The sequence below is a fragment of the Sminthopsis crassicaudata genome, chromosome X (genome assembly GCF_048593235.1).
Source record: "Sminthopsis crassicaudata isolate SCR6 chromosome X, ASM4859323v1, whole genome shotgun sequence".
Classification (NCBI taxonomy): Eukaryota; Metazoa; Chordata; class Mammalia; order Dasyuromorphia; family Dasyuridae; genus Sminthopsis; species Sminthopsis crassicaudata.
This window is the reverse complement of record NC_133623.1, coordinates 60,771,924-60,795,648: the sequence shown is the minus strand read 5'-3', so window position 1 is coordinate 60,795,648 and position 23,725 is coordinate 60,771,924. Positions and strand designations below refer to the sequence as shown.

The following is a 23,725-nucleotide window of genomic DNA, read 5'->3' as shown; positions in this document are numbered from 1 at the left end:
GGAAAGTACATGGAGTCGGGAGGCTGGGGTTCTCTGTTTAGCTTTGACTGTGTGACCTCTCTAAGCTCTAACTACCTCCTCTACAAAATGGAGACATGGGACGAAATGATCTCAGAGGAACAGAAGGCCAGCCAGAGTTACAAGCAAGACAACTGGGAAAACAATATGCTGAAGTATTATTTATAAAAATGCAGCTGTTTATATATAATATGCATGCATATATATAAAAACAGATTTGGGATTTCCTATGTAATCTTCTCTGATCCTTCCATACGAAAAAGCTCGCGTGGATGATTGTCAAAGTTCAAAGTAGTAAAAAGCAAAGATTATTTTTAAAAAAAGCTGATGTTCTTAAAACTTTTTATCTCATGGTTTTGTCTTGATATCTGCCTTTTCAGCAGCAGTTAAGACTTTTAAATACTTCAAAATATTTACAGTTTCTACTATAGAACAAATAACTTGAGAAGAATCAGAATTTTGTTACTTGGATAATTTTCCCCTCAGTGATATCATGACTTGTGTGTAAGACAGGACAGGAGAGATCCTGTAAGATCAGGAGGCCCCCATCCCTATTTGCAAAGATGGGGCGGGGGAGAGCTGAGGGTATGAGCCATAAATTGTCAGACATGGCTGATCCATTCACTTGATTATATCTGCTGAACTTTTTTGCTTTTTTTGGCGGGGGGAGTGTTTTTGTTTTACATATATATATATATATATATATATATATATATATATATATATATATATGTTCAGAAATTTGAGGGAAGTATTAAAAACAGAAGATATCAATACAAATCAGATTTATTTTCTAAGGAGCTGGACTGGTCATGGAGCGAGTTCTGAATTGGCCCTCACCCAGTGCTAGAAGGCCCAGAGGGAGGCTGCCAGCATATTAGGCAGTCCCCAGCTGGAGGGTTTACGGGAACCTGAGATGAACAGGATCTGCGATCTCTACTACGAGAGGAAATCCCCACGTTAGGAGATGTCAGACCTGCTGAGGTTTTAAAGGAAAATATTAAGGTGCATTATCAGACAAGAGATATCGAGGGATATCAGGAAAAGTACTGGCCAGTTCAGCTTGGAACAATGTCACTTAGTAGCCAAGAACTCTGAGAAGTCAATTCCCTTCTCTGGATCTCAGTTTCTTGGCTACCCTGGTTAACACTGTTACTGGTGTGACTCACGTCACTGAGTTGCAATTCGGTTTCCCTGAGGTAGTGGAAGTAATAATCCACTAGAAAGCACCATATAAACTTGCTTAGATTGCTAGGGTGGCCGGGCAATAAGGCAGTCAGAAGATCAGTTCCATTTGTTAGATCTCTCCCCAATTGAGCTGTAAGCTCCTGGAGGGGAAAATAGCATCTTGGTTTTTGCATAGGTGCCTCCCAATATCTGGAGGCAACACAGTGTTCCCTGACAGATGGCAACAGGTTAGATGCTGTTCGCCCGAAATGAGTAGAGCTTTCAGGCTAAACTAGATGAAGAGATCCGGGCTCAGAAATCTTGGGCTGGTCCAAACCCATTGCTTTATATGGAATGAAAGCATTGAGAATGAAGTGATTTGTTCTGGATCAAAAGCTAGTGTCTGAGGATTTGAACCCAGGTCCTCTTGACTCCACGGGCAGTTAGATGGTGCAGCGGATAGAGTGCTGGGCTTGAAGTCAGGAAGGCTCCTCTTCCTGAGTTCAAATCACTAGCTGGGTGACCCTGGGCAAGTCACTTCACCCTGTTTTTCTCAATTTCTCCACAGATATAAAATAACCTGGAGAAGGAAATGGCAAAGCATTCCATTATCTTAGCCAAGAAACCCCAAATGGGGTCAAGAAGAATTAGATACAACCACACAGCATAGTTTGAGGCCCTCTTGACACGAAGTCCAGTGCCATAGCTACTATGCCACATTGGTTGAGGATGAAGGGAGATGGGGGTTCCAAATGTTTGTAATCCCACTTGGGGACGTTAGAAGGGGTGCCCTTGGTAAAGTTGGAAATAAAGTTGGAAGCGCTATGGATGTGGTGGAAGCTATTATTATTACTCTTATTGCTATGTGTAGACGTGGCTGGTTTTTTGCCTTTCCTTATTAAAAAACACAAAACAAAACAGGCTCTTGGAAGACTTGGATGTTCATGGATTGAGGTAAACAGAACAGGGAAAGCAAGTACAGTGATTATGATGGTGTAAATGGGGGCAAAGCCCAATAAAACAAAACCAAATGTGTGTGATTATGATGTGCAAAAAAAGATGAGTAAACGTTCCTTCCTTTCTTCTTGAGAGAAATGAAGGACTGGGGTGAAGAATACTGAATTCGAAAAAACTTTATCAACCGTGTACTGAATATGCCGTCAGATTTGGTCGATAGTTTTTTTTTTTTTTAGTTTTCCTATACCGCTTCCCATCCCTGCCTTTCTTCTGTATTCTGGTACGAGAAAGGGCTGAACAGAGGCAGACAAATTGGGAAAGGAAAGCGGTAGGAAAAATTAATATTAAGAAATAACTTATTGCTGAATTTGTGGTCCCAAAAGTTCTTTATGGAACACTGGGGCTCTCTGGCAGCTTGGGCTCCACTGCCTTTGCTCTGGACTCACCCTTGATTCTTCCTATCCACTTCTGCCTTTTCCCTTAAAGCTTCTGTACCCCTTCTGGAAATTTGAACCATATGGTCCAAGGCCTTTACAAGAGTCAACCTCCAAGGTCTCTCTGCCTGGGGACATTAAAAATGGAAGTCAACAGCTATCCTCTCCTCCCCACTCACAACTTCTGTCTGTTACTCTTTTTCAGGCTGCCACCTTAGGACACGGATGGGACAGGACCATCATAGTCTCCTAAGACCGAGTTCACCAAAGACTAGATTATCCACCATGGCCCATCTCCCTTCTTTGGTTCAACAGTGTCACTACTCTCTCTCCTTTGACTTGCCTCTTCCTTCAGTTTGACTTCTGACCTCTGTCCTCTGAAACTGCTCTCTCCAAATTTCAATAGTCTCTAAGCTATCAAATCCAAAGGGCTTCTTTCAATTCTCAGCCTCCTTAATCTCTCTGCAGCCTTTGGCAGATGGTAAATTTCTCCTGAAAATTCTCTTCTCCATAGGTTTTGGGGATACCCATCTTCCCTGGCTTTCCTCCTACCCAACAGCTCCTTTTTAGTTTTGCTGGATCTTCATCCAGGTCATGAAGATCCCACGGGGCTCTATCCTGAGCCCTCTTTGCTTTTCCTTACAGATTATTTCACTTGATGGATCTCATGAGCTCCAATGGATTCAATTATCATCTCTAAGCTAATGACCTCCAAATCTCTATAAACATCCCTAACCTCTCTGCTGACTCCCGGTAGTCTCACCAACTGCCTCTTGGACATCTCAAACTTGATATGCCATAGACATTTTAAACTTCACACATTTAAAACTGAACTTATTTTAAGTTTCCCCCAAAACCTTCTCCTTCTTCCAAACTTCCCTGTTATTGCTGAGGATAGTACCATCCTCCTGATCTGCCAGGCTCAAAATCTAGGTGTTATTTTCAACTCCGAGGGAGCTTTCTCACCTCCCCCTACATCCAAGATGCTGTCAGGTCTTGTCATTTCTACTGTCACGACTTCTCTCCCACACTCCCCCTTCCTTCTCTGAAATTGCCACCACTCTGGCCCTTGTCACTTCAATCCAGCTGGTCAATCTGCCCACTACCAGTCTTCTCACTCCAATCCATCTTCCACTTGGTGACCAGTGATCCTTTAAAGTATAGGTCTGACCAAGTCACATGTTACCCACATACCCCCTCGATAAGCTTCCTCTCACCTCCAGGATCAAACATTAAAATCCTCTGGCACTTCAAAATCCTTCATAACCTGCCGCCTCTCATCCCCCCACCATTCTGAGTCTTCTTACATCTTATACACCCCCTCCTACACACGCACATACTGTGATCCAGTGATGTAGGTCTCCTACCACAAGACTACAGCCATTTTCACTGGCTATCCCCCATGTCTAAAATACTCTTCCCTCTTCTCATCTCTGTTTTCTGACTTCAAGTCCCACCTAAACTCCCTTCTTCTAAAGGAAGGCTTTCTTAATCCTTCTTAACCATAGAGCCTTCTCTCTGTAGCTTATTTCCAACTGCTCCTACACAGATCTTGTTTGTACCTAGTTTTCTTTAGTAGTCTCCATCTGATCTATGAATTCAGGGCCTATCTTTTACTTTCTCTGTAGCCTCCCAGGACCTACCACAAAGCCTGATTCATAACAAGTACTTCACATATTAAACAGTGGTCTTTCCCTCATCCAATCCAAACTGGGACCCAGGACTCACAGGACTTGGGATCTAAGGTTTCAAAGCTATTGGGAATTCCCAGATGAGGAAACTCCCTCTACCTTTCTAGGTCAATAACTTGTCTTCATTTTACAACTTTAAGTTATCTTAGGCTAGCTCTCTATTCACTAAGGCTATGTCACCCCTCTAATAAGATCTTAGAGAGATCTAGTGCTTTGGATTCTTTTTATACATTAATAACACAAATGGGAGTAAGAGGAACGTTTCCCCCCCCTCGATTGTAGACTTCCTCCAGGGAAGGGTGTCTTCCCAGCTGTATCTTTCCTAAGTTCTGGCACACAAAGTAGGGTAACTAAATGCTTTAAAAAAAAATTGAATTACAACTAAAAAACTATTGTAAACTTTGTAAATGTACTTCAAAACAGCTTTTAGAGTTTGCTGTTTGCTCAGAACTTTATTGATATCAGTACAAAATAGTGAAAACTGAAATCTCCTATGATAAAAGGTGACCGTAAGTGGTAGTGACCATTGTGCCTGGAACAGGAAATGAACTCATGCCATAAAGGATAAAATGAAGCAATGATGGAAATGACAAATTTGGAGGGCTGAATTATGGGTAATTCTGTTCTGGGGAGAAAAACAAAAACAAAAACAAAAAGGCCCAAACAAGAAGAAATGCTGGAACTATTCTCAGATGCTAACCTCTAGTCAAAGAAAAGCCAGTGTTGGCGTACGGAGGATATAGACGTTATTTGCCTATGGTCGGCAGGTCACCCAAAACGTTCGTTATTTGAAAGTAGTCTCATATCTTTGTCTGGCCTAAAGTAGTAGGATGCTTTCGGTTTCTAATCAATTCCTATCTGGTAATTAATTCCAATGACAGGGTGATACGGTATACGGCTTAAGGTGGAGCCAGCCTTCCTTCAAAGGTGGCTCGGTCTACCTCAAATGAAAGCATTCTCGGCTTACCTGGCCGAAACCTTTCAATCTCTGCTACAGCCTTCCAACTTTAGCACACATGATTAAGGCCACAGAAGACATTTCCATATTCAAGCAAACCTCAAATCAAGTAAACCTCAAATCATTTTCCTCATTGTTATCTGAATTCCTAAAAGAAAATTCCAATAGCTGCATAGATAAGAATCGCCTCAAATTTAGCCTCTTGAACAAAGATTTCTGCGTTTGCCCCACCCCCCCCATGCTCATCTGAAAGGTAGCCCACCTGGACCCTCTGAGATACTCTCTCTATTCCTTCTTTTTTGAAGGCACTGCTAGACTGCTTGATTCCTGCTCTTTGGCCATCTGCACAGTCAGCACAGTGAACTATCTGGGCCCATCATTCCTCTTCTTTCCTACTATTGTTCTCATTCTCTTGCTTTTTATCTGGAGCTGGCTCTGCAGATTTCAAAGGGCTGTCTTCGTAGGGTCCCAGGCGGTTCCGGCTGCGGGCACCTGGCTGGTAGAGTTGCATTGCTGGGCGGTCCTAAAGAGAAGTGTGAGACGCATTAGTGGGCTGCACTTGACCTGCAAGTTGCTTCTGGCCCTTTTCGTAGCATTTTGAACGTCCTAAGCACCATATACTTGTCAGTGGTAGCAAAACTTCAGTGGTGCCGGGACTGTGGACTTCCCAGAGGCCCAAATTGGAGTGCATGGTCCAATAGTCAATCTCGACTAGGATTCTGCTTGCAAAATCCAAAATGAGAGATCGTTTCCCAAGCACCACAATGCATTCCTAGCTACCCAAGACACATGCACATACGTACAACGTTCCAGATCATCTGTCCAAATTTCAGGACCATTTGAAAATGAATTCAACCGATCTAAAATATTCCGTTTGGGAACTACCCCCATCACCTACCTCATTCCAGCTAGAATAAAAAACAAAAACAAAAACAAAACAACAAACCACAACCCTTTAGCGAGCAGTTTTAGAGGAGGAAAAGACAAAATCAAAAATTTCTTTCAATGCATTAGACCCTTCCAAGAACTCCTTTTTAAGAATTATAAAAACCAAACATGGGAACTCTGCCTAGCGCTGACCTAGCCTGAAACCAAGATCTCATTTCCCTGTAAATAACCCTGTTAAAACACAACTCGCAAGACCAGAGGTCAACAACGTAACAGCTAGGTGAGAGGCTCTGTGCCAGCCGCAGGCTGGAACTCAGATTTGAGAAAGCCATTTGGTACGATATATTTGCTTCATGAATTAATTTGATTATCAGAAATTTCATTCAAGTTATATAATCTGAGAGTTGCTAAGGGGCCCGAGGCCATCTAGCTTAATCCTTAACTGAGAAAGTACTCCTACACTACCTCTGACAAGAAAGCAATCCATCTCTATTTTAAGACCATCAGTGACAAGCAACTCACTACTTCCCAAAGTAGCCCCTTCCACAGCTCTCACCGTTAGGATTTTTCTCCTCTGACACCAAGGCTAAATTGACCTTGCTCCACCCCAACTAATACTCCTCCTCCTGTCTTCTGAGGCCGTACAGCAACCCTTCAAATACCTGACAACAGCTCTCACACTAAGTCCCCCTCCAAGAACCTTTTTCCACTGGACGGCTCCGAAAGCCAGTTCTTGTAACCCCTCTCTGAGTGATAGAATCAAAGTTAGCACAGGCAGCATCACTCCTTTGGGCCTAATCCCAAGCACATTTCAGCAATATTTCAAAAGGAGGTGGCCAGATGAGCGCCCTGTTTCAAGGACTTTTTGCTAGAAGATAAAATTTTGCTCTAAAAACCATCCACCTAAAATCTCAGTATCCAAGGTTTTTTAGTAGCTTTGTTTAATTTCTAGGGAAATTTCAATCCCAAAATGGCTCTTCCCATTTTAGATTTCACCAACCTAACTTATCTTTCCTTGCCAATGCAGACTGTGGATAAGCTGTTTACAAAGTGGCCATGGAGAAACTCGGGTCTCAAGAGAACAAGTGACAAGCTAATTTTCTAGTATCTAGTGTGTGTTTTTTTAAACCACCAAACCACCTTATGAAAATAAAGAAATTTAAAGAAAAATAGCACCTTGTTTCTTATGCGATCTCTTTTCGCTGCATCTTCTTTTCTGTCCTCTTTGGTCATTCTGTCTGAGTTGCCTATTAAATCTGTACCATCACTCCTCTTTCCTTTGTCCCTAAGTAGATCTCTTTCCTTTTTCATCTCTTCTTCTTTTCTTCTAAAGGTCTTCTCCTTCTCAAAGCGTTCCTTTTGTCTCCTTTTGTCTTCTTCCTGCCGCCTCAGTTTCTCCTTCTCTCGCTGCTGCCTCTCTCGCTCCTTGTCTCTTTCATAGTCCTTGTCCCTCTCCCTGTGGTCTTTGCCACCCTCATCTTCAGATCTGCATGGAAAACAAATCTGAGAATGAACCCTCAGTGTTCTGGGCACCACAAGGGAAAGACAGACTGTGCTTTCGACGTGGCTATCGAAATGAAGCTACCTAGAAAAAAAAAAGGCCCTCAGAGCGTGCTGTAACCGGTCACATCGTGTAACCCTGCGTTTGTTCAAGCTCCTCTGGAAAGCTGCCCAGGGACGCACGACAAGGAGCATTTTGGACCCTCCTCCCCACCATCTGATCAGAAACAGTAGCTGATCTTCATTCAGCGGCAAAGCCAGGACAGAGCAACCAATGCCAATAGCACCCTTGCATATAGGAGCCACTTAACTGTTTGGAGAATTCAGTTCAACGCTGCAGAGACAAGCCTAAAGGAGACATGCTGGTGAGCCCTAGAATACTAACTTCTTGGCTTTCTCTTCTTTCGACTCCCCATCAGAACGCTTGGCCGCCGCACTACTCTGCCCATTGGTTTTTTCCTCATTCAGATTCTCTTTGTCCAATCTCTTGGATTTTTCCCTTTTTTCCAATTCTTTTTCATCTCCTCTTTCTGGCTTCTTGAGCAGCTTGAAAAAGAACAAGTTTATTTTCATTTTGAGGGGTAAAGAAGGAGAGTGTTCCCTTTTTTTCCCTTTAAATTTTAAAAACCTAAAGAAAAATACACTCTGGCCCATCTAAGCCTTAGGCCGCTCACAGTGACTCCCATTTGGTTCCCCACTCGGAAAATGGAGCGAGGTGCACTCCAGTTCTCGGGTTAACAGATAGTGCACAGGGAAAGGTGACTTACTAAAGAGGCGAGACCAGCATCAACTCACCCACTCACTGAAATTGGGCAGCACTGGGTAGCGAGAGGATCCCAACGCTTCAGTTTTAGAAAGACCAACGCACAATTCCAAGAACGTTGTAGATAGCAAAGGAGTGTGGCCATTGTGGTTAGTGATACTTTGTGGCAGAACACATCATGAACTTAAAGACAGTGAGTGGGTGCTGCCAGGGTTTGGTTCAGATTAATGCTCCGAGTGACAAACACCTCTGTCACCGAAGGACCGATCCACCTCGCAGAAATTATTTTTGCTCAAGGCCTTTTGTTGTGATGGTACCCAGTTGAATGGTTAAGAACCACCCAGCAACTGGTTAATAAAGCCAAATGCCTCATATGGTACGAGGGGGACAGACTGCCATTCCGTCTCTGCTGAGCGGGAGTGGGATACTTAATGTTTACTTCTTAAAAGCGAACTAACACCCAGGCAGGTGTGAGCTCTAAGACTCTTAGTGTACAAAGCAAACCCCTTCTCTGCCCCCAATTGCCACTAGAGAACCCTAAATGATGGATAGCATCAAGATATATTCTTATGGAAAACATAACTCCAAGTCTTAGGACAAAGGCTTCATGCAGCGCTACGTCACTGAGCGAAGGGCATAATGGCACAGCACACACTGAAGCAGGAGCTAATTAAGCAGAAACAAACGAGTCCCCTGCAAAGGGCTCAAGTCCAATCTGAACAGCATGACAGGCAAAGCATCATCCTATGTGGGTATCACACTGCTGGTCCATAGCGTATGTTCTTCTTCGCTCTCCAATAGGGATCTTCTGTGGAGAGGAGTTGACTGCACATTAGAAGCCAGAATACTCAGTACTCTAATATATAAATGGGTCTCCTGTTTATGGGTAGCTGCCTTGTTGGAAAGAGGTGGGAAAAGGACAAGTCACAGCTGAGGTGGCAGGCAGAGAGACAGATAGAGACAGAGACACAGAGAGAGATAGAGAAAGGGTGAGATATCTCCTTGGGCTTTGTGAACAAACTTGGGGCTTACTAAGGAGACCCCAGCACCAAGAGAAGCAAATGTGTGGGGGTAACATGGGAATAAATGCATATCAGGCTTCCCATTGTGAGTAGAAGAGGAAGGAGTGATTCCCACTTTGGGGTGAATTTTCCCCCTTTCCCCATATGTCAGGGAACAAATATTCTGTGAAACGTGACAGAGCAAAAGCTTCTCCAAACCCTAATCTGGAGGGGCAGCTAGCAGGGCCTAGCTCTAGTTCTTTCCTTGAGGAGACATTTGAAGCCTATGTGATTGGGAGCTGTTCGCTGGCTGTCGAGTCCTGTGCACAATGGGGAAACACCGACAAGAGAGGGAGCAGAATGCCATGCAGGCCCAACACCCCTAGGCCCTAACCTGCAGACAGTGGAGGCAAGGGGAAGAGGGAAAGGGACTCAATCAGCTGATCTTCCTCCATAAGCTATGGAAATGCAGCAAAGAGAAGTCAGTGGGCTTGTGGTTTGGCACTGAGCCCCGCTCGCAGGACTACTAGGTGTTTTTCCTGCTAACCCTAGCACCCCAAGTACTGGCTAAGACCTGGTCATATGACCAAGTACTAAACTGGGTTCCACTGGGCAGGGCATTGGCACTTTGGTGATTTGCAGTTTCTAACCTGTGTACCATAAGACAGTGGGAAAACACACAGACAAGCCAACCTGATTGAGTGTCAGTGTGAAGGAAAACGTGGATTAAGTTCTACCGTACCGCACCCCACCCACCCCACCCCCAGCCACCCAGAAGGACTTATTTCCTAGGAAAATAAAAAAGTGGAAATCTAACAATGGAGCATGTTAACTGGCAAAAATGGATCAAAGAAAGGACAAAATTTGTAATGACAAATTAAATGGTATAAGAGGTGCTGCTTAATGATCTCAAGGGTTTCCCACTTCTCAGAATAAAATGATAGTGTTGGAGGAAAAAAGGTTGCTTTATTGGTTTGCCACAAGAAACTTTATTTATCTACACCGACACTCAATACACGGACACTCCATACATGTTTCGGGAAGTTGTTCCATGCGACTTTTCTGCAACATGGATTTCATACCTTAATCTTTGGTTCATCCTTTGATCTATCCCTTTCTTTTTCAGGACCTCTTTCAATCTTCTTGATTTTCTCTGTGTCCTTTCTTTTTCTTCTCTCTTCTTCCTTCCATTTTCTCCTTTCTTCTTCTCTTTGCCTTTTTCTCTCGATCTCTCTCCGGCGCCTCTCTTCTCTCTTTTCTTCTCTCATCCTCTGCAAACAGAGGAGTCAAAGCCTTTTAAAGAGGATGGCCACTGCCAAAAAGCCTCAAGCAGCTACAAAGCATACTTGGGTACCCTGCATCTAGCAAAGACAACCTCCCTTCTCTGTCCAGTCCACAGAATCCAACTCTGTGTTCCTCCAGGAAGGGGGGGTGCCCAGCTAGGCAAAAATTGACACTTAAATGCCTTACCGGTGGCTTCCAAGGAAACAAAGGGCATCCAGTCAACAAGACAGTTAATTACCACCATGCAAAAATTGCAGTTTACATTTAAATGGTGCTTTAAAGTTTACAAAGCACTTTATATCCATTTTTGCATTTGATCTCCCTGGTAGCTTCACTATCAGTCAGGCAGAAGGGCCAAGTCTAAAAAACAATGAGATTAGACTCCCTATTCCAGGGCCCAAGTGGCTGGGAAGAACCACATACACATGCTTGGAAGGCCACCCTCCCTCTTCCTCCCCCACAGCCACTTTCCGGCCCGGTGAAATGACTGAGCAGTTTTTTTTAGGAGAACCTCCATTATTTCTTACCTGTTTATTTTTCAAGAAGTTCAAAAGGGGAGTTGTCTTCTTGGCTACATAAATATAAGGGGGGAAAATCCAGTGTCAATCATACACCTAGAAAGAACTTTCTTCTGACCTCCAGGGCCAGGAAAATTATGGACTTTAAAGGAAAATTTCTAACATCAGAACAAAGTTTTGCACTTCAAACCGGTAGTAGCAAAAATCATCCCCACATTTGTCCAATGCCTTGTAGCTCATTAAGAGCTCTTGCAGAGGGCTTTCAAAAGGGGATGCACTATTTATTTAAGGTCAAGGACATCATCCTGGAGCGAATGTCCCTTTTTTCAGCAACAACTATATAACATGAATGAAGCCAGTCAATCTTTCAGAAAGAATTCAGTTATACCTGGACTTTTAAGGAAAACATTTTTTGGTTTTATGACAAGGCCAAAGAAAAAGAAACAATTCATTATAAGACTTTTATTCCCCCCATCAACCAACTAGCAAATGTTTATCAAATGCTTCCTAAGTGCCAGGCCTTGTGTTAAGTGGCAGACATACAAAGAAAAGCAAAAGACGGCCTTCGTTCTCAAAGAACTCAATGCTGATTGTGGAAGGGAATGGGGGGCACGGGAGGGGGAAAACAAAGGGAGAGGGAAAACCAGCAGGTATAAGCAGATACAGAATACATACAAGGTGATCATTTTTTTGGAGGGGAGGGAACGAACAGGGATGAAGAATCAGGGAAGGCTGTCCATGTAGAGAAGCCTTGTACTGCGTTTATTAGAAAATTAGACAGGCAAAGTGAAGGAGTCCATTTCAGAGCTAATGCAAAGGCTTGAAGATGGGAGATGAAGTGTCATATGTGAGGAACAGAGAAAAGGCTAGCATGGTTGTCATGCAAAGTTCAAGAGTCAAGTGTACTAGGCTGGAAAAGTAGGGTAGAACCTGATTTCAATAGGCTTTAGAAGCCAAGCAGATGAGTTTGGATTCTGGCCTAAAGATCAAAGGGAGCCACTGGTGTTTACCGAGTTGGGAAATGGTATACTCAGACCTGGCCTTAAGGAAAATCATTTTGGAAGCTGAGAAGGGGATTAGACTTGAGGGAGATTTAAAGGCAAGTCAAATAGGAAGCTACTGCAATAAGCCTAGGTGAGAAGGGATGAGGCCCTGAATCAGGCTGGTGGCTACGGGAGTGGTGAGAAGAGGGACAGATTAGAGATATGTGAGGGAGGTAGGAAAAAGCAAACAAAATTTGGGGACTGGATGGGAGGTAAGGAAGGGCGACACCCTGGATGACACACTGTGAACCTGGGTAACCAGAAGTATGTCAGTCCCTACAACAGCATCAGTTTTATTTATGTTGAATATGATATACCAGGGGCCCCTCCAGTTTGAAATGTTCAGTGGGTAAGTTGGTAATGCTGGATTGGCATCTAGGGGAGAAGATAGGTCTGGATAAACGGAACCAGAAACCATCTGCATAGATTATCACTGAACTCGTTGTGGAAGCACACAGGATCGCCAAGATCAACAGTATATAGGGAGAAGAGAATAGGATCTGGCCCGGAGGATTATGTATACTATCTTAGCTAGAATTACTCATTTGTAAGTAGTAGAAAACCCCAAAACATCTTCAAAAACTTACCAGAAATTCAAAGGTCCTAAAATTTACAATCCTTAAACCTCTATACCCCCAGAAGATACAAAATAGAAAGGCCCCACAATATACAAAGGTTTTCATAGCAGCTCTTTTTGCAACAGCAAAAAACTGGAAACAAAGTAGGTGCCCATTGATTGGAGAACAGCTGAGAACCGGCTGAACAAAGTGGGATCTATGAATACAAATATTCCACTAAAAGAAATAACAAACATGAGGAATACAGAGAAACATGGGAAGGCCTGCAGGAACCGAGGAAGAGCAAGAGAGAACAAGGTAAGACAATGACCCCGATCCCGTGAACAGACTTTGGGTGATTGGGAGACTGAACCTTAGTCCCAAAAGAAGAGACTTCAGGCAGGAAGGTGGATGATTATGGGCATATAATGCCATGTACACTATCAAATGTGCTTTATTTAACTCTTATCCAAAAGTTACTGACAGAAAAACCCAAAACATGGATAGCACTCCCCATTGATACACTCCCAAGATTGGCACTTACCAATTGTTTACAGAATAGCAACGTGTTCGTAATGAACGGTATTGTCAAATTAAATAAAACTCATGACCCTTTAAGGAAGCACACATTACCTGAAAGGTGTTCTCTCTGCCCTCCCTTCTCCCTTACCTATCAGCTCTTTATTTCTTGCTTCTATTTCTTCTAACAGAGTCTCCGGAGTGGACGTCAGTTTCTCTTCCTCTGCACAATAACTCTCCAAAAATTTCTTGTACTCAGGGTCTAAATATGGAATTGAGGAAGTAAATATGGCAGCCTTTTGGTGTCAGGCTGCATACAAGTCTGTCAGATGGCTCCCTCACTATTTTTTTGTAAACTTCACTGTGGTTTTCCCAAAAGAGGACAAAGAAAAGAGCACTTGAGATTTTATTGCTTTGGCTCTTTGATACGGGGACACGTGTGGGGAGAACATGATCCACCCCAACAACCCCCTTTTTTAAAAGCTGCAACTCTAGTCAACCTCACACCGACAAGAGGCTTCACTGGGATAGTATCTGCAGACAACAGAATTAACAGGATGCTTTTTCCTGCAAACCTCTCTTTAAATATTAGATTTAAGCTTCTCAAGGGGAGGACTGTCCTGGTCTCTTTTCACATTCCTAGGGCTTAGCCTAAGTCTTGGCCCGTAGTAATTTAATAAATGTCTATCGGTTGAAATAAATTCAATACATGAACATTTGCACAAATAAAATTTGGGTCAATAAATGCTCTATCCAAACTTGAGTCCATTAAATAGGAAGCTTCTCTCGGGTACCCAGATTTTACTCTACATTTGTTTTTGTAGAATTCTTCAGGAAAACATGAAATAATACACTTATATTTGAACTGTGAAGATGTAGCTCATACCACTTCAAGGAGATCTAAGGTCAGTTTCGGAGCATGGCATTTTAGGTGACAAGGGGCATGTGTTTCACAAGATTCTGAGCTGGAGAGAATTATGTAACACGTGCCCTCCCCTTTTTATCCCCATTTAACAGAGGAGGAAACTGAGGTCCACAAAGGTTGAGTGGCTTGCTCAAAATCAGGTGACAAAGTGGTTAAAAGTGCAGGACTTGGTATCAAGAAGATCAGAGTTCAAATCCAGACTCCCAACATCTTAGTTGTGTGATCCTGAGCAAATCACCCAAGCTCTCAGCTCTCAGTAAAACGAGTAGTAATAATGACAGCCCCTTCCTCCCAGGCTATTGTAAGGGACAAAGGAAAGAACATTACGGTACTCTGCTAGTCATTATTACAACCCTTGTCTTTCAAAGAAAGAAACTATTTGGAATGCAAGGTAGACTAGATGTGACCTGATCCAAAGATCGATGCATCTCAATTCATAATAAGCATTGTGTTATTAGGCTTACACTGTACTTTCCTTATAAAATACAAGCTATGTTTGCTTTGGGTGGCTTTGTAAAAGCTCAGTTGAACATAAGAGCTAGGTCTACTACTGGGGAGCAAAACAAGTCCCTCAATTTTGAAAAACTTGGGGAGGAGCTGCCGTCGGAGGCATCTTTTCACTTCAGAGGTTGGCCGAAGATCAGGAGCTCCGATCACCAACTATTGCATGTCTATAGGTTTGGGCTGATGCGGTCAGACCATTATCGACATACGTGTAAAATGAATGTTCTAAATTTAGAATACAGTGACCAATTAAGCATGAATCCCAAGTCATGTTAAAAAAAAATCTAAAGAAAGACTACAACTTGATGAGATACTTGTCCTCCAGATTGGAGTGAGCAACCTTGTCTAGATTTTGTATTTGCGAAGATGGCAGAAATGGAAACCAAAGCTGGTTCTGTTAACATGGCCTGTAGCAACCTCAGAGGCCAACCAGTCCAAGCCCCTCATTTTAGAGAAGAGGAAACTGAGGCTCTAGGTGAAACAGTGGCTTCTCTTTTGGTGTCTTCATCTGGTAAATAAAGGTCCTCATCACTACCATCAAAAGCGGCAACAGAAATACAGGATTTACTGTACTGACTACACTGTTTCCCAAGGCTATAAATAAAATTCAGTTAGGTAGAGAAAAGCAGCATTCTTTTATCGGATTTCCAACTTCCCTCTAAAGATTAACAACTTAACATTTTAGTCCCCACTGTTGGATTATATCTGATCAACTTCACCTCTTGCAAAAATAATTTTTTTTTTTTTTTAAAAACAAGTTCTCCCTCCCCCCCCTCAACTCTGACCCCATAATCCCACCAGGGTGGTATCGTACCATCCTCAATAGTCCCAGTTTTGGCATCTTTCTTCTTGTTCTTCTTTTTTGCTGATTTTTGGAAAGGAGCGAATTCCACTATGGCGGGATACTCCTGACCTGTTTGGAAAAATAACACAATAACCCCCCCCAAAAAAAAAAATTGATTGTATAGCCCAGACTCATAAGGGTCTAAGGGTCTAAAGGGCTAGCCAAGACTTCTGACAACAAATTCAAGGCTCTTTGTAGTCTACTAGTTTGCCTTCCCCATGAAGGTTCTCACCTCTTACCGTTAAGAGAAACACTATGAACTAGGTTACAGAAAGTTCAGCTAACAGGAAAAAAGACAACTTAGAAAGGAATGAAGACTTTTATAGGTTGGGTTCATCAGCTTAAAAAAAAAACCTTCTAAAAGGGTCCTTTAGTCCTAGAGGGGATGCCATGTAAGGGATCCATGTATATGAGGCTGGAGGTTGTCGTCACCAAATAGTTTCAATTGTGTCCAAATTTTGTGAGCCCCATCTAGGGTTTTCTTGGCAATGGTACTGGATGGTTTGCCATTTCCTTCTCTGATTCATTCTACAGAAATGGAAACTGAAAGAATCAGGGTGAAGTGATTTGTCCAGGGTCACACAGCTAATAAGTATCTGAAGACAAATTTGAATTCAGGAAGATGAGCCTTCCTAATTCCAGATCTAGCACTCTTATCAACTGTACCATTCAGGAAGGGAGGGAGGGAGGGAAAGAAGGAAGAAAAGAGAGAAAAAGAAAGAATAAAAATAACAGATTTAAGTCCTACCTCTAACATATACTGGCTACATGACCCTGGGCAAGTTACATGCGTCTCAGTTTCCCCAAAGTACAACTTGCAAAATAAGTGCCCCAAAAGAAGCAGTTTCCTCATTGGAAGTTCTCTATTCACAGATTTATTGAAAAGAAACACAATTCCTCATCTACTTGAAACAAAGCAGAAAGGCAAGAAATTAAAAAAAAAAAAAAAACCTAAACTTTACAGGCAAAGGTATAAAATTAGATACAACCTATAGACCCCTAGTAGTAATTATAACATAGAACGGGATCATTGCCCCCAGAGGCAAATGGCAAGAAACTTCAGAGGAAGGAAAAACAGCATCCTGTTATGGGAAACACACTAGAGTTGGACTAAGACCAGAGTTCAAACACCCAGCTCTGCTACCTGTGTGACCTTAGACAAATTATTTCCTGGAGTTCAGTTTGCACATCTGAAAAATGAAGGGGTTAAACTAAATCACATGACTCCCTCCCCTTGGCTCTACATCTATAATCCTAAGAGAAATGACTTCCATATGATCACAGAGATCACAGAAATCCAACCATTTTTATTATCTTGAGTTCCAAACCCATCCTCTGTAAAAGGAGAAAATACAAACAGGAGCAGAAAGTAGCAGGTGATAAGAAGAAAGGAGACAAGTCTAAATGGAAGCACAGTTTCTGGACCATTTATGATAAGTGCCAAACAGTCCTATTCAACAAAGGCCCTGAGCACATCAGTATGTCAAAGGCACAGAATGAATTACAGGACTATGCATCATAATCATGACCCAAGGCATCTGCTAAAAAGTTGTAAGCTGTTCAGCTACCAAAAGTAACAAGCAATTTACAAAAATTTCCATCTCAAAACGATCAGTGATTTGTTTTTTGTGTGTGTGTGTATGTTTTTAAATTGTGGTTCTTACAGAAGATTAAATCACTCTCCCAGAGCTCTTGATGTTCTGTAGTTTCCCCTTGAAATGTGAACATTGCTTTCTCCCTCAGAGATCACTTGATGTGAATTTCATTAGCCTCACAACAAGCCCATTAGAAGATTACTACAGATATTATCAGGATATAAAGAGGATAAAGAGGTTAATAATGAATTGTGGAGAGAAGAAACAGAGACAGCAAGAGCAATTAGTTTTTTCAGAATGGTGAACTATTAACGAAAGAGAGCGAAAGAGAAATCCTCCAAATACCTTGGTGAAGTACCTTAAATTCATTTTTTTCCTGTTATCTAATGGATAAACAACTGTATTAAGCTACATACTTTAATAAAACAGATTCTGAATCAGCATCACTAAAAATTAAGAGATAATTCATTTTTCATTTTTTCTGCAAAAACAAAATTCAAAATTATTTCTAAGAATACTGAAATTAGCACACTGATAAAAAGCTATCAAATTAATTTTCCTTACAACAGAGGAATGCCAAGACTTTCTGACTTTTTTCCATTTACTAAGGAACTTCCACAGCCTTCCTTGAAGAGCCATTTCATATTTGCTCAGATACCTCTGCTGAGACAAACATACCACTTACCACATTAGCTAGTTGGGTTTTAAAAAAAAATTAAAAATAAAAAGATGAACTCTTTCTTATATTAAAATCTAGTTTTAATTATCATTATTATACATGTATAATGATAATTAAAAATTAATTTCGAAACACTAATGTTGGTTCAACTGCTATCGGCACATTCTCTGAAAAGGATCTGGTCCTAAGTTATTAAACTGTGTGTGCCCTTGGCCCCAGTGATAACACTACTCTGCCTATACTCACCCCAAGAGGCCAGAATTGGAAGAAAAGGACTCATGTGCACAACAATATTTACAGCAGTTCTTTTTGTGGTAGCAAAGAACAAGGTGGGTAACAACTGAATGAAGAGAATGGCTGCATAAACTCTAGCCTATAAATGGAGTGTAATCAAATTTCTTGGAACAAAATGATGAATATGATGGATTCAAGAAACCCAGAAGGAATAGAATAAATTGATGCAAAGCACAGTGAATTGATTCAGTAGAGAGTGCTTTTCAAAATCAAGGAGACCTGTCTCCAGAAGACTAATGGAGAACTTTTCCTTCCCACCTCTTAAAGAGCTGACAGAGTAGAGGTGCAAGCATACAATTTCAGATATTTGTTTGGACTGATTACATTTGTTATAAAAGAAAGGGAGTGGTAGTGAAAGTTGTGAAAAAAAGATGAAAGAAAAACAGCGGTCAACAAAAATTTTAAAACACACAGAAGGGAGTTGGTTAAAGAACATGAAAGTGGGACACATACACCCCTCTTTGCTGTTTTCTTTTTTTTTTGTTTTGTTTTTTACAAACTGAACTGTTCATATTGTTCATGTTAAGTTTATAAAAACAATTTAAAATGTTAATGTCATGATATAAAACAAAAAGCAAAACAACATTTATTTTTTAAGGCTTTCATCTCATTAAAGTTAGAGTAATGCCGATAACCTGAAAGCCCCCACCCATCGCTCATTTTTAACCTATCGTTGGACAGACAAAATCGGAGTGATAATTGGTGGATTACCTGTGGATTACCGTGTTTTAGAGTCTATTGGTGGGGTTAGGCTTAGAAATCTTCCAGACTCAGGAAAAATGGTCCCATCAGGGAAGACATTTACAACATCTTAAAATACCATGGCTTAAAAAGTTTGATCTCAATTGAGTCAATAACAAAAGAGTCCTTGGGGCTGGGAGGGAATATTCAAAATATTAGTTATATACTTTTACATGAACACAAAGCAACACAGTTGCCAATATTTGAAATATTAGTTATAAATCTTTACATGAACACAAAGCAACATAGTTGCCAATGTCATTCAAACATTCAGAACAAAGCATCATTCAGGCCAGAGCTGGCAAGAATTCTTATCAGATGGGCAGTGAACAATGGGAAATTCTTTCATTTTACTAACCTGTGAAAAAAAAAGCAGAGACCCCTAGATTGTCAGGGCTGGAAGGGACAAACAACATGGCCCAATGGAAGGAGGGATGGATCGTGGAGGAAAGAACCTAGGGTTGACTTCCTACCTTGGATACCTAGTGTCTTTAGTGACTGTCCCATAACATGCTGGACTATAAAAATAAAGGGACTAAGTAAGCTCAATGGTCTCTGAGGTTCCTTCCAGTTCTAGATCTAGAAGGATTTGGGAGTCAGGAGAAGAGATATAACTTCCCCAAGGGACAAAATGAGTTAGTGATAGAATCAAACTAAGGTCTTCTTGAATCTAAAGCAGGGGTTCTCAAACTGCGGCCCACTGAGGATGTTTATGCAGTCTGCTGGGTTATGGCAAATGGGCTGAGGGGCAGAGACAGAGCGTGAGTTTTTATTTTTACTATAGTCCGGCCCTCCGACTGTCTGAGGGACAGTGAACTGACCCCCTGTTTAAAAAGTTTGAGGACCACTGCTCTAAAGTATCAGGCTTTTTCCTATCAGAGTAGCTAGTATATAGCAGGTTCTTTATAAACAACTGAGGATTAGTTGATTTCTAAGAGGCTAATAATAAGAAATCTGGAAGGCTGGTAAAAAGTGTTGTACTTCCAGGTATGATTAAAAATGTCAAGTTGTTTTTTGTTTATTTTAAAGAAATCCAAGACTTGACTTAGTCTGCCTAGCTAGGAGTTCTACAAGCCAAACTTGTATGTAACTTGGAGCTAAGTGTTAAGAGAGCTGTCTCAGGTTTTGAGAGCTCAAACAACTTGAATGGGGTCACGCAGTTAGTATCAGAGGCAAAACTGAAACCCCAATCTTCCTTAATCCAAATCCAGCATTTCACCCACTGCGCTGCCTCCGATATCAAGGCATGATTTATATTTTCACAAGTGTTAAAGTTAGTGCCCAAGTCAAAATGTCCTTGGTACTGTACCACATACAAGTGCTTTAAAAGTCCGGGAGGATAGCACTGACAAGCACTGACAAAGGATGTTTCTAAGCAAGCAGACATATCAAACAAAGGCCCTCTTTGCATTAGTTACCAGGACTCACCTTTATGATCAACGAAAACATAACCATCAAATCGGTCCCTGAACAGAACAATGTCCTCCTGGTTTTTAAAGTTGATGTATGCTCTAGAAAACATATGAGGATACAAACTGCAGAAAGAAAGAACAAAATGTCAATGTGCTTATAGGTGCCTTGCTATGTTGCAAACATGCATATTAATTCTGTTTGGAGATAGGCCCCAAAACATAATGAGAAGCATTAGCAAGACAAGTGCTAATGAAGTTTAAAAAAAAAAAAATAACCAAAAGAATCTTTATTCATTTATTTATTTTTTACCTAGAATCGTTTGCAAAGAACTCAAAATAATCATGTTCAGGCAGAGGTTGAAGGTGTTCTTCAAGCTGTTCCTTGGTCAAGGTAGGAGGCAACCTCCGAATGATCACCTTTGACACAAGAATTAAAGAGAATAAACAACAGCATTAGTTTGCCATCCCATAATGGTTCGGTCTGGTGAGTTCACTTTGCGGGGGCATCTCTCAACCTGGCTCCTTGCCACAACAAAATGGTAACTTCAGTTGCCACAGTGAAGGCAATGAGAACGGAGCTCTGAGATTACAAAGTAGTAAGGTGCCTCCTCTGCCTGCAATACTTTGTATCTCTTCTCTCAGGACAGATACTTTATGTTATGCTTTCATGGGAACAGACTTTTGCGGAGCCATTCTCCTTACTCATTGGTTAGCCTTGTTTTTAAAGGCAATCGCTTATATTTTGGGATTACAAAAAGCTTTTCTATGCCGTTACTCATTTTTCCAAATGAGCTAGTGAGGAAGGGGAATTAGAACACCATCATGCCTATCTTACAGGCCACGTCACTCAAGAGGCTTGGTCAGAGGTACATCATTAGAGCTGGAAAGGGGATTATTAACATGGATCCAACTCCCTTGGTATAACTGAACGGATTGAGGCTCCCAGAAGAGAGCGATTGGCCTAAGGACACAACTAATTAAGGATTAAATCCAGTTCTCCTAATTCCCAGTCCAGTGTGCAGTACAACTGGAGAGACCACTGATGTGGCCCAGTTCTGTCACTTTCAACTGGTGTGACCTTGGCCACATCTCTTCCCTCCCTGGAGACTGGACTCAATGACTTCTGAGGATCTCGGGCGCTACAATCTACAGAGGAGAAACACATATTTTAGCCGGCCGGCGCCAAGGCTAGCCAGTCAGTATGAGGGGGGCTGCCCAAGCCCAGCACGAGGACCACCATTTTTTCCCCTCTAAAAATTTCACCCAATACTTTTGCTGCTCCCCAGGGCTTTCGGGTGGATGCAGTAAAGCTTTTAAGGAGCCATTCCTCAACCCCAAGTCCTCCACAGCTCAAAGGAGAGCAGATGGATTTGGAAAACGACTCCCGCCCTCTCCACCATCCCCACCCAACTAGCAAGGCCAGCTTTGCGCATGTGAATGCCAGCTTTCTGAAGGGGAAAGAGGTGGGGGCCCACCCTCAGTGGGGGAAATGCAAGGGAGAAAGGAACGGTCCTCTCTCCCCATCTCCCTTCTCTCTTTCCCCCTCCTCCATTGATTTCCCCTCTCCACCCCGCCCTTGAATCCTCAACTTCTCCCTCTACCTTCCCCCCAGCCCTACCTGAGCCCCCTTCCGCTTTCCCCGCCTTAATCGAGCCTCCCCCCCTCCCCGTCCCCAACCCCTCCACCTCTCTGACCCCTTCCCCCACCCGCCCCGCCCCCCTCTATTCTCCCACTGCTCCCCTCTCCGACCTTCTGCCCCCCTTTCTATTGCTCTTGGGCCTCTGGGTTCTCTCCACCCAAATGGGCACCACCCCAAGTTCGCCTTTCCCGCAGTAGCACCCTCCCTTTTTCCTCCTTCCCCCCTTCCTCGCCCCTGCCGTCCAATTAACTGTTTCTTCACCCTCCCCCCCAGCTGCCTTCTCCCCCCAAATAATTCGAGTCCAGCGTTCGATCGTTGGCACAGAGCTTTGGGGGGGGGAGGGGAAGAGGGCGGGAGGAAGGGGCAGGCGCGGCCCCAGGTCGGGCGGCTCCTCAGGCGAAGGAACCTGCACGCGCCCCTCGCACCTTGCTCAGCATCTCCTTCTTGTCTTTGAATCGCTCGCCCTTTCTGTCCTGGTTCTTAGCGTAGTCCGCCGCCGCCGCCGCCGCCGCGCCGCCGAAGCTCGTTGCTGGGGGAGCTGCAACTGGAGCTGGGGGTGGGGCTGGGGCCGAAGCTGGGGCTGGGGCCGGGGCGGGGGTTGGAGCTGGGGCCGGGGCCGGGGCTGAGGCTGCAGTTACCGCCGCCGCAGCTGCGGTGACCGCTGCTGTGGTGACCGCCGCCGCCGCTGTCTCCGCTGTGGCTGCCGCTGCTGCTGCAGCAGATGAGCCTGCAAACGAGGGCGGCCGCTTCTCCTTGGGCCTCGTTTTCTCCTTATCTTCTTTCATGGCCCAGCCTCTACCCGAGGCAGCGTGAGATGTCATCACCACAAGCCCAGCCCACTCCGAGCTTGGGCCCCGCCTTTTAAATCCTTCACACCCAGCCCGCAGTTGTGGTGCAGTGACTGCGATCGCGCGAGACTGCTTGCTCGGCCGAGCTCCGAGCTGGGACTGCTCGCTAACACCCGAGCATTGGTAGCAAAAGCCGCCGGGAGATCTCCTTCCGGTCAGCGCCCCGCCCAGGGCGCGGTCAGGGGCGGTTCTCGCCGTCCATTGGCTAGTGCTCCCCCGTTTCCCCGAATCAATTTTAGTCTACTGCCTTGAGAACTACAAGACCCAGCATGCCAAAGTGCACTTGGGGCCCTAGGACTCCCACTTAACGGAAGGGGTTCGGCTGTAGAGATGGCCTCATAGCTTACCCTGCTTCCTTCTTGCTCTTACCCACACTACACCCTGATTCCCCACCTTTGCACGGGTTGCCCGAGTCTTTACTACATCCCACCCTCACCTCACCCTTTCCAAATTACTTAATATTTATTTTCTTTTTACAAATACTCTTTTTCTCCCAAATAAAAAAAGGAACTTCCTTGGGTTAGAAACTTTCAACCCTTGGCTTGTCTTCAGTACTGTAATCCTGCATCCTGGTATCCTGCGCCTGAGTGTTCCGTCGTTTTGGCTTCTTCGGAACATCATTTGGCGCATTCTTGGCAAAGATACCGGGATGGTCTGCTGTTTCCTTCTTCAGCTCATTTTACAGATGAGGAAACGGAGGCAAGCAGGGTAAAATGACTTACTCAGGGTCACACAGCTAATAAGTGCCCGAGGCAAGGTTGGGACTTGGGAAAATGAGCTTTCCTGACTCGCGCACTCGGGGCCCATCACTCCTGGGTTGATTTGCAAAGCTTGCTGGTGCTAACCCAAATGACCCACAATCTTGAATCACTGATTGAATAATACTATAAAAGCAAATTCCCAAGTTGTTGACTTAGTTGCAGCATTAAACAAATATGGGGATAAA

At 43.2% G+C, this 23,725-nt stretch overlaps 1 protein-coding gene across 1 annotated transcript; it reads right to left on the bottom strand.

Annotated features, from left to right (window-relative positions):
- Positions 1 to 4,691: 4,691 nt before the first annotated feature.
- UPF3B (UPF3B regulator of nonsense mediated mRNA decay) lies at positions 4,692 to 22,897 on the bottom strand. Its single transcript, XM_074278099.1, has 10 exons — positions 22,357 to 22,897; positions 20,603 to 20,709; positions 20,309 to 20,415; positions 15,542 to 15,640; positions 13,450 to 13,560; positions 11,189 to 11,232; positions 10,460 to 10,648; positions 7,999 to 8,159; positions 7,290 to 7,599; positions 4,692 to 5,748 (listed from the first exon to the last, which is right to left on the bottom strand). The coding sequence occupies exons 1-10, from the start codon at positions 22,750 to 22,752 to the stop codon at positions 5,602 to 5,604; spliced, it is 1,671 nt and encodes a 556-aa protein (XP_074134200.1). The 5' UTR covers positions 22,753 to 22,897; the 3' UTR covers positions 4,692 to 5,601.
- Positions 22,898 to 23,725: the final 828 nt, after the last annotated feature.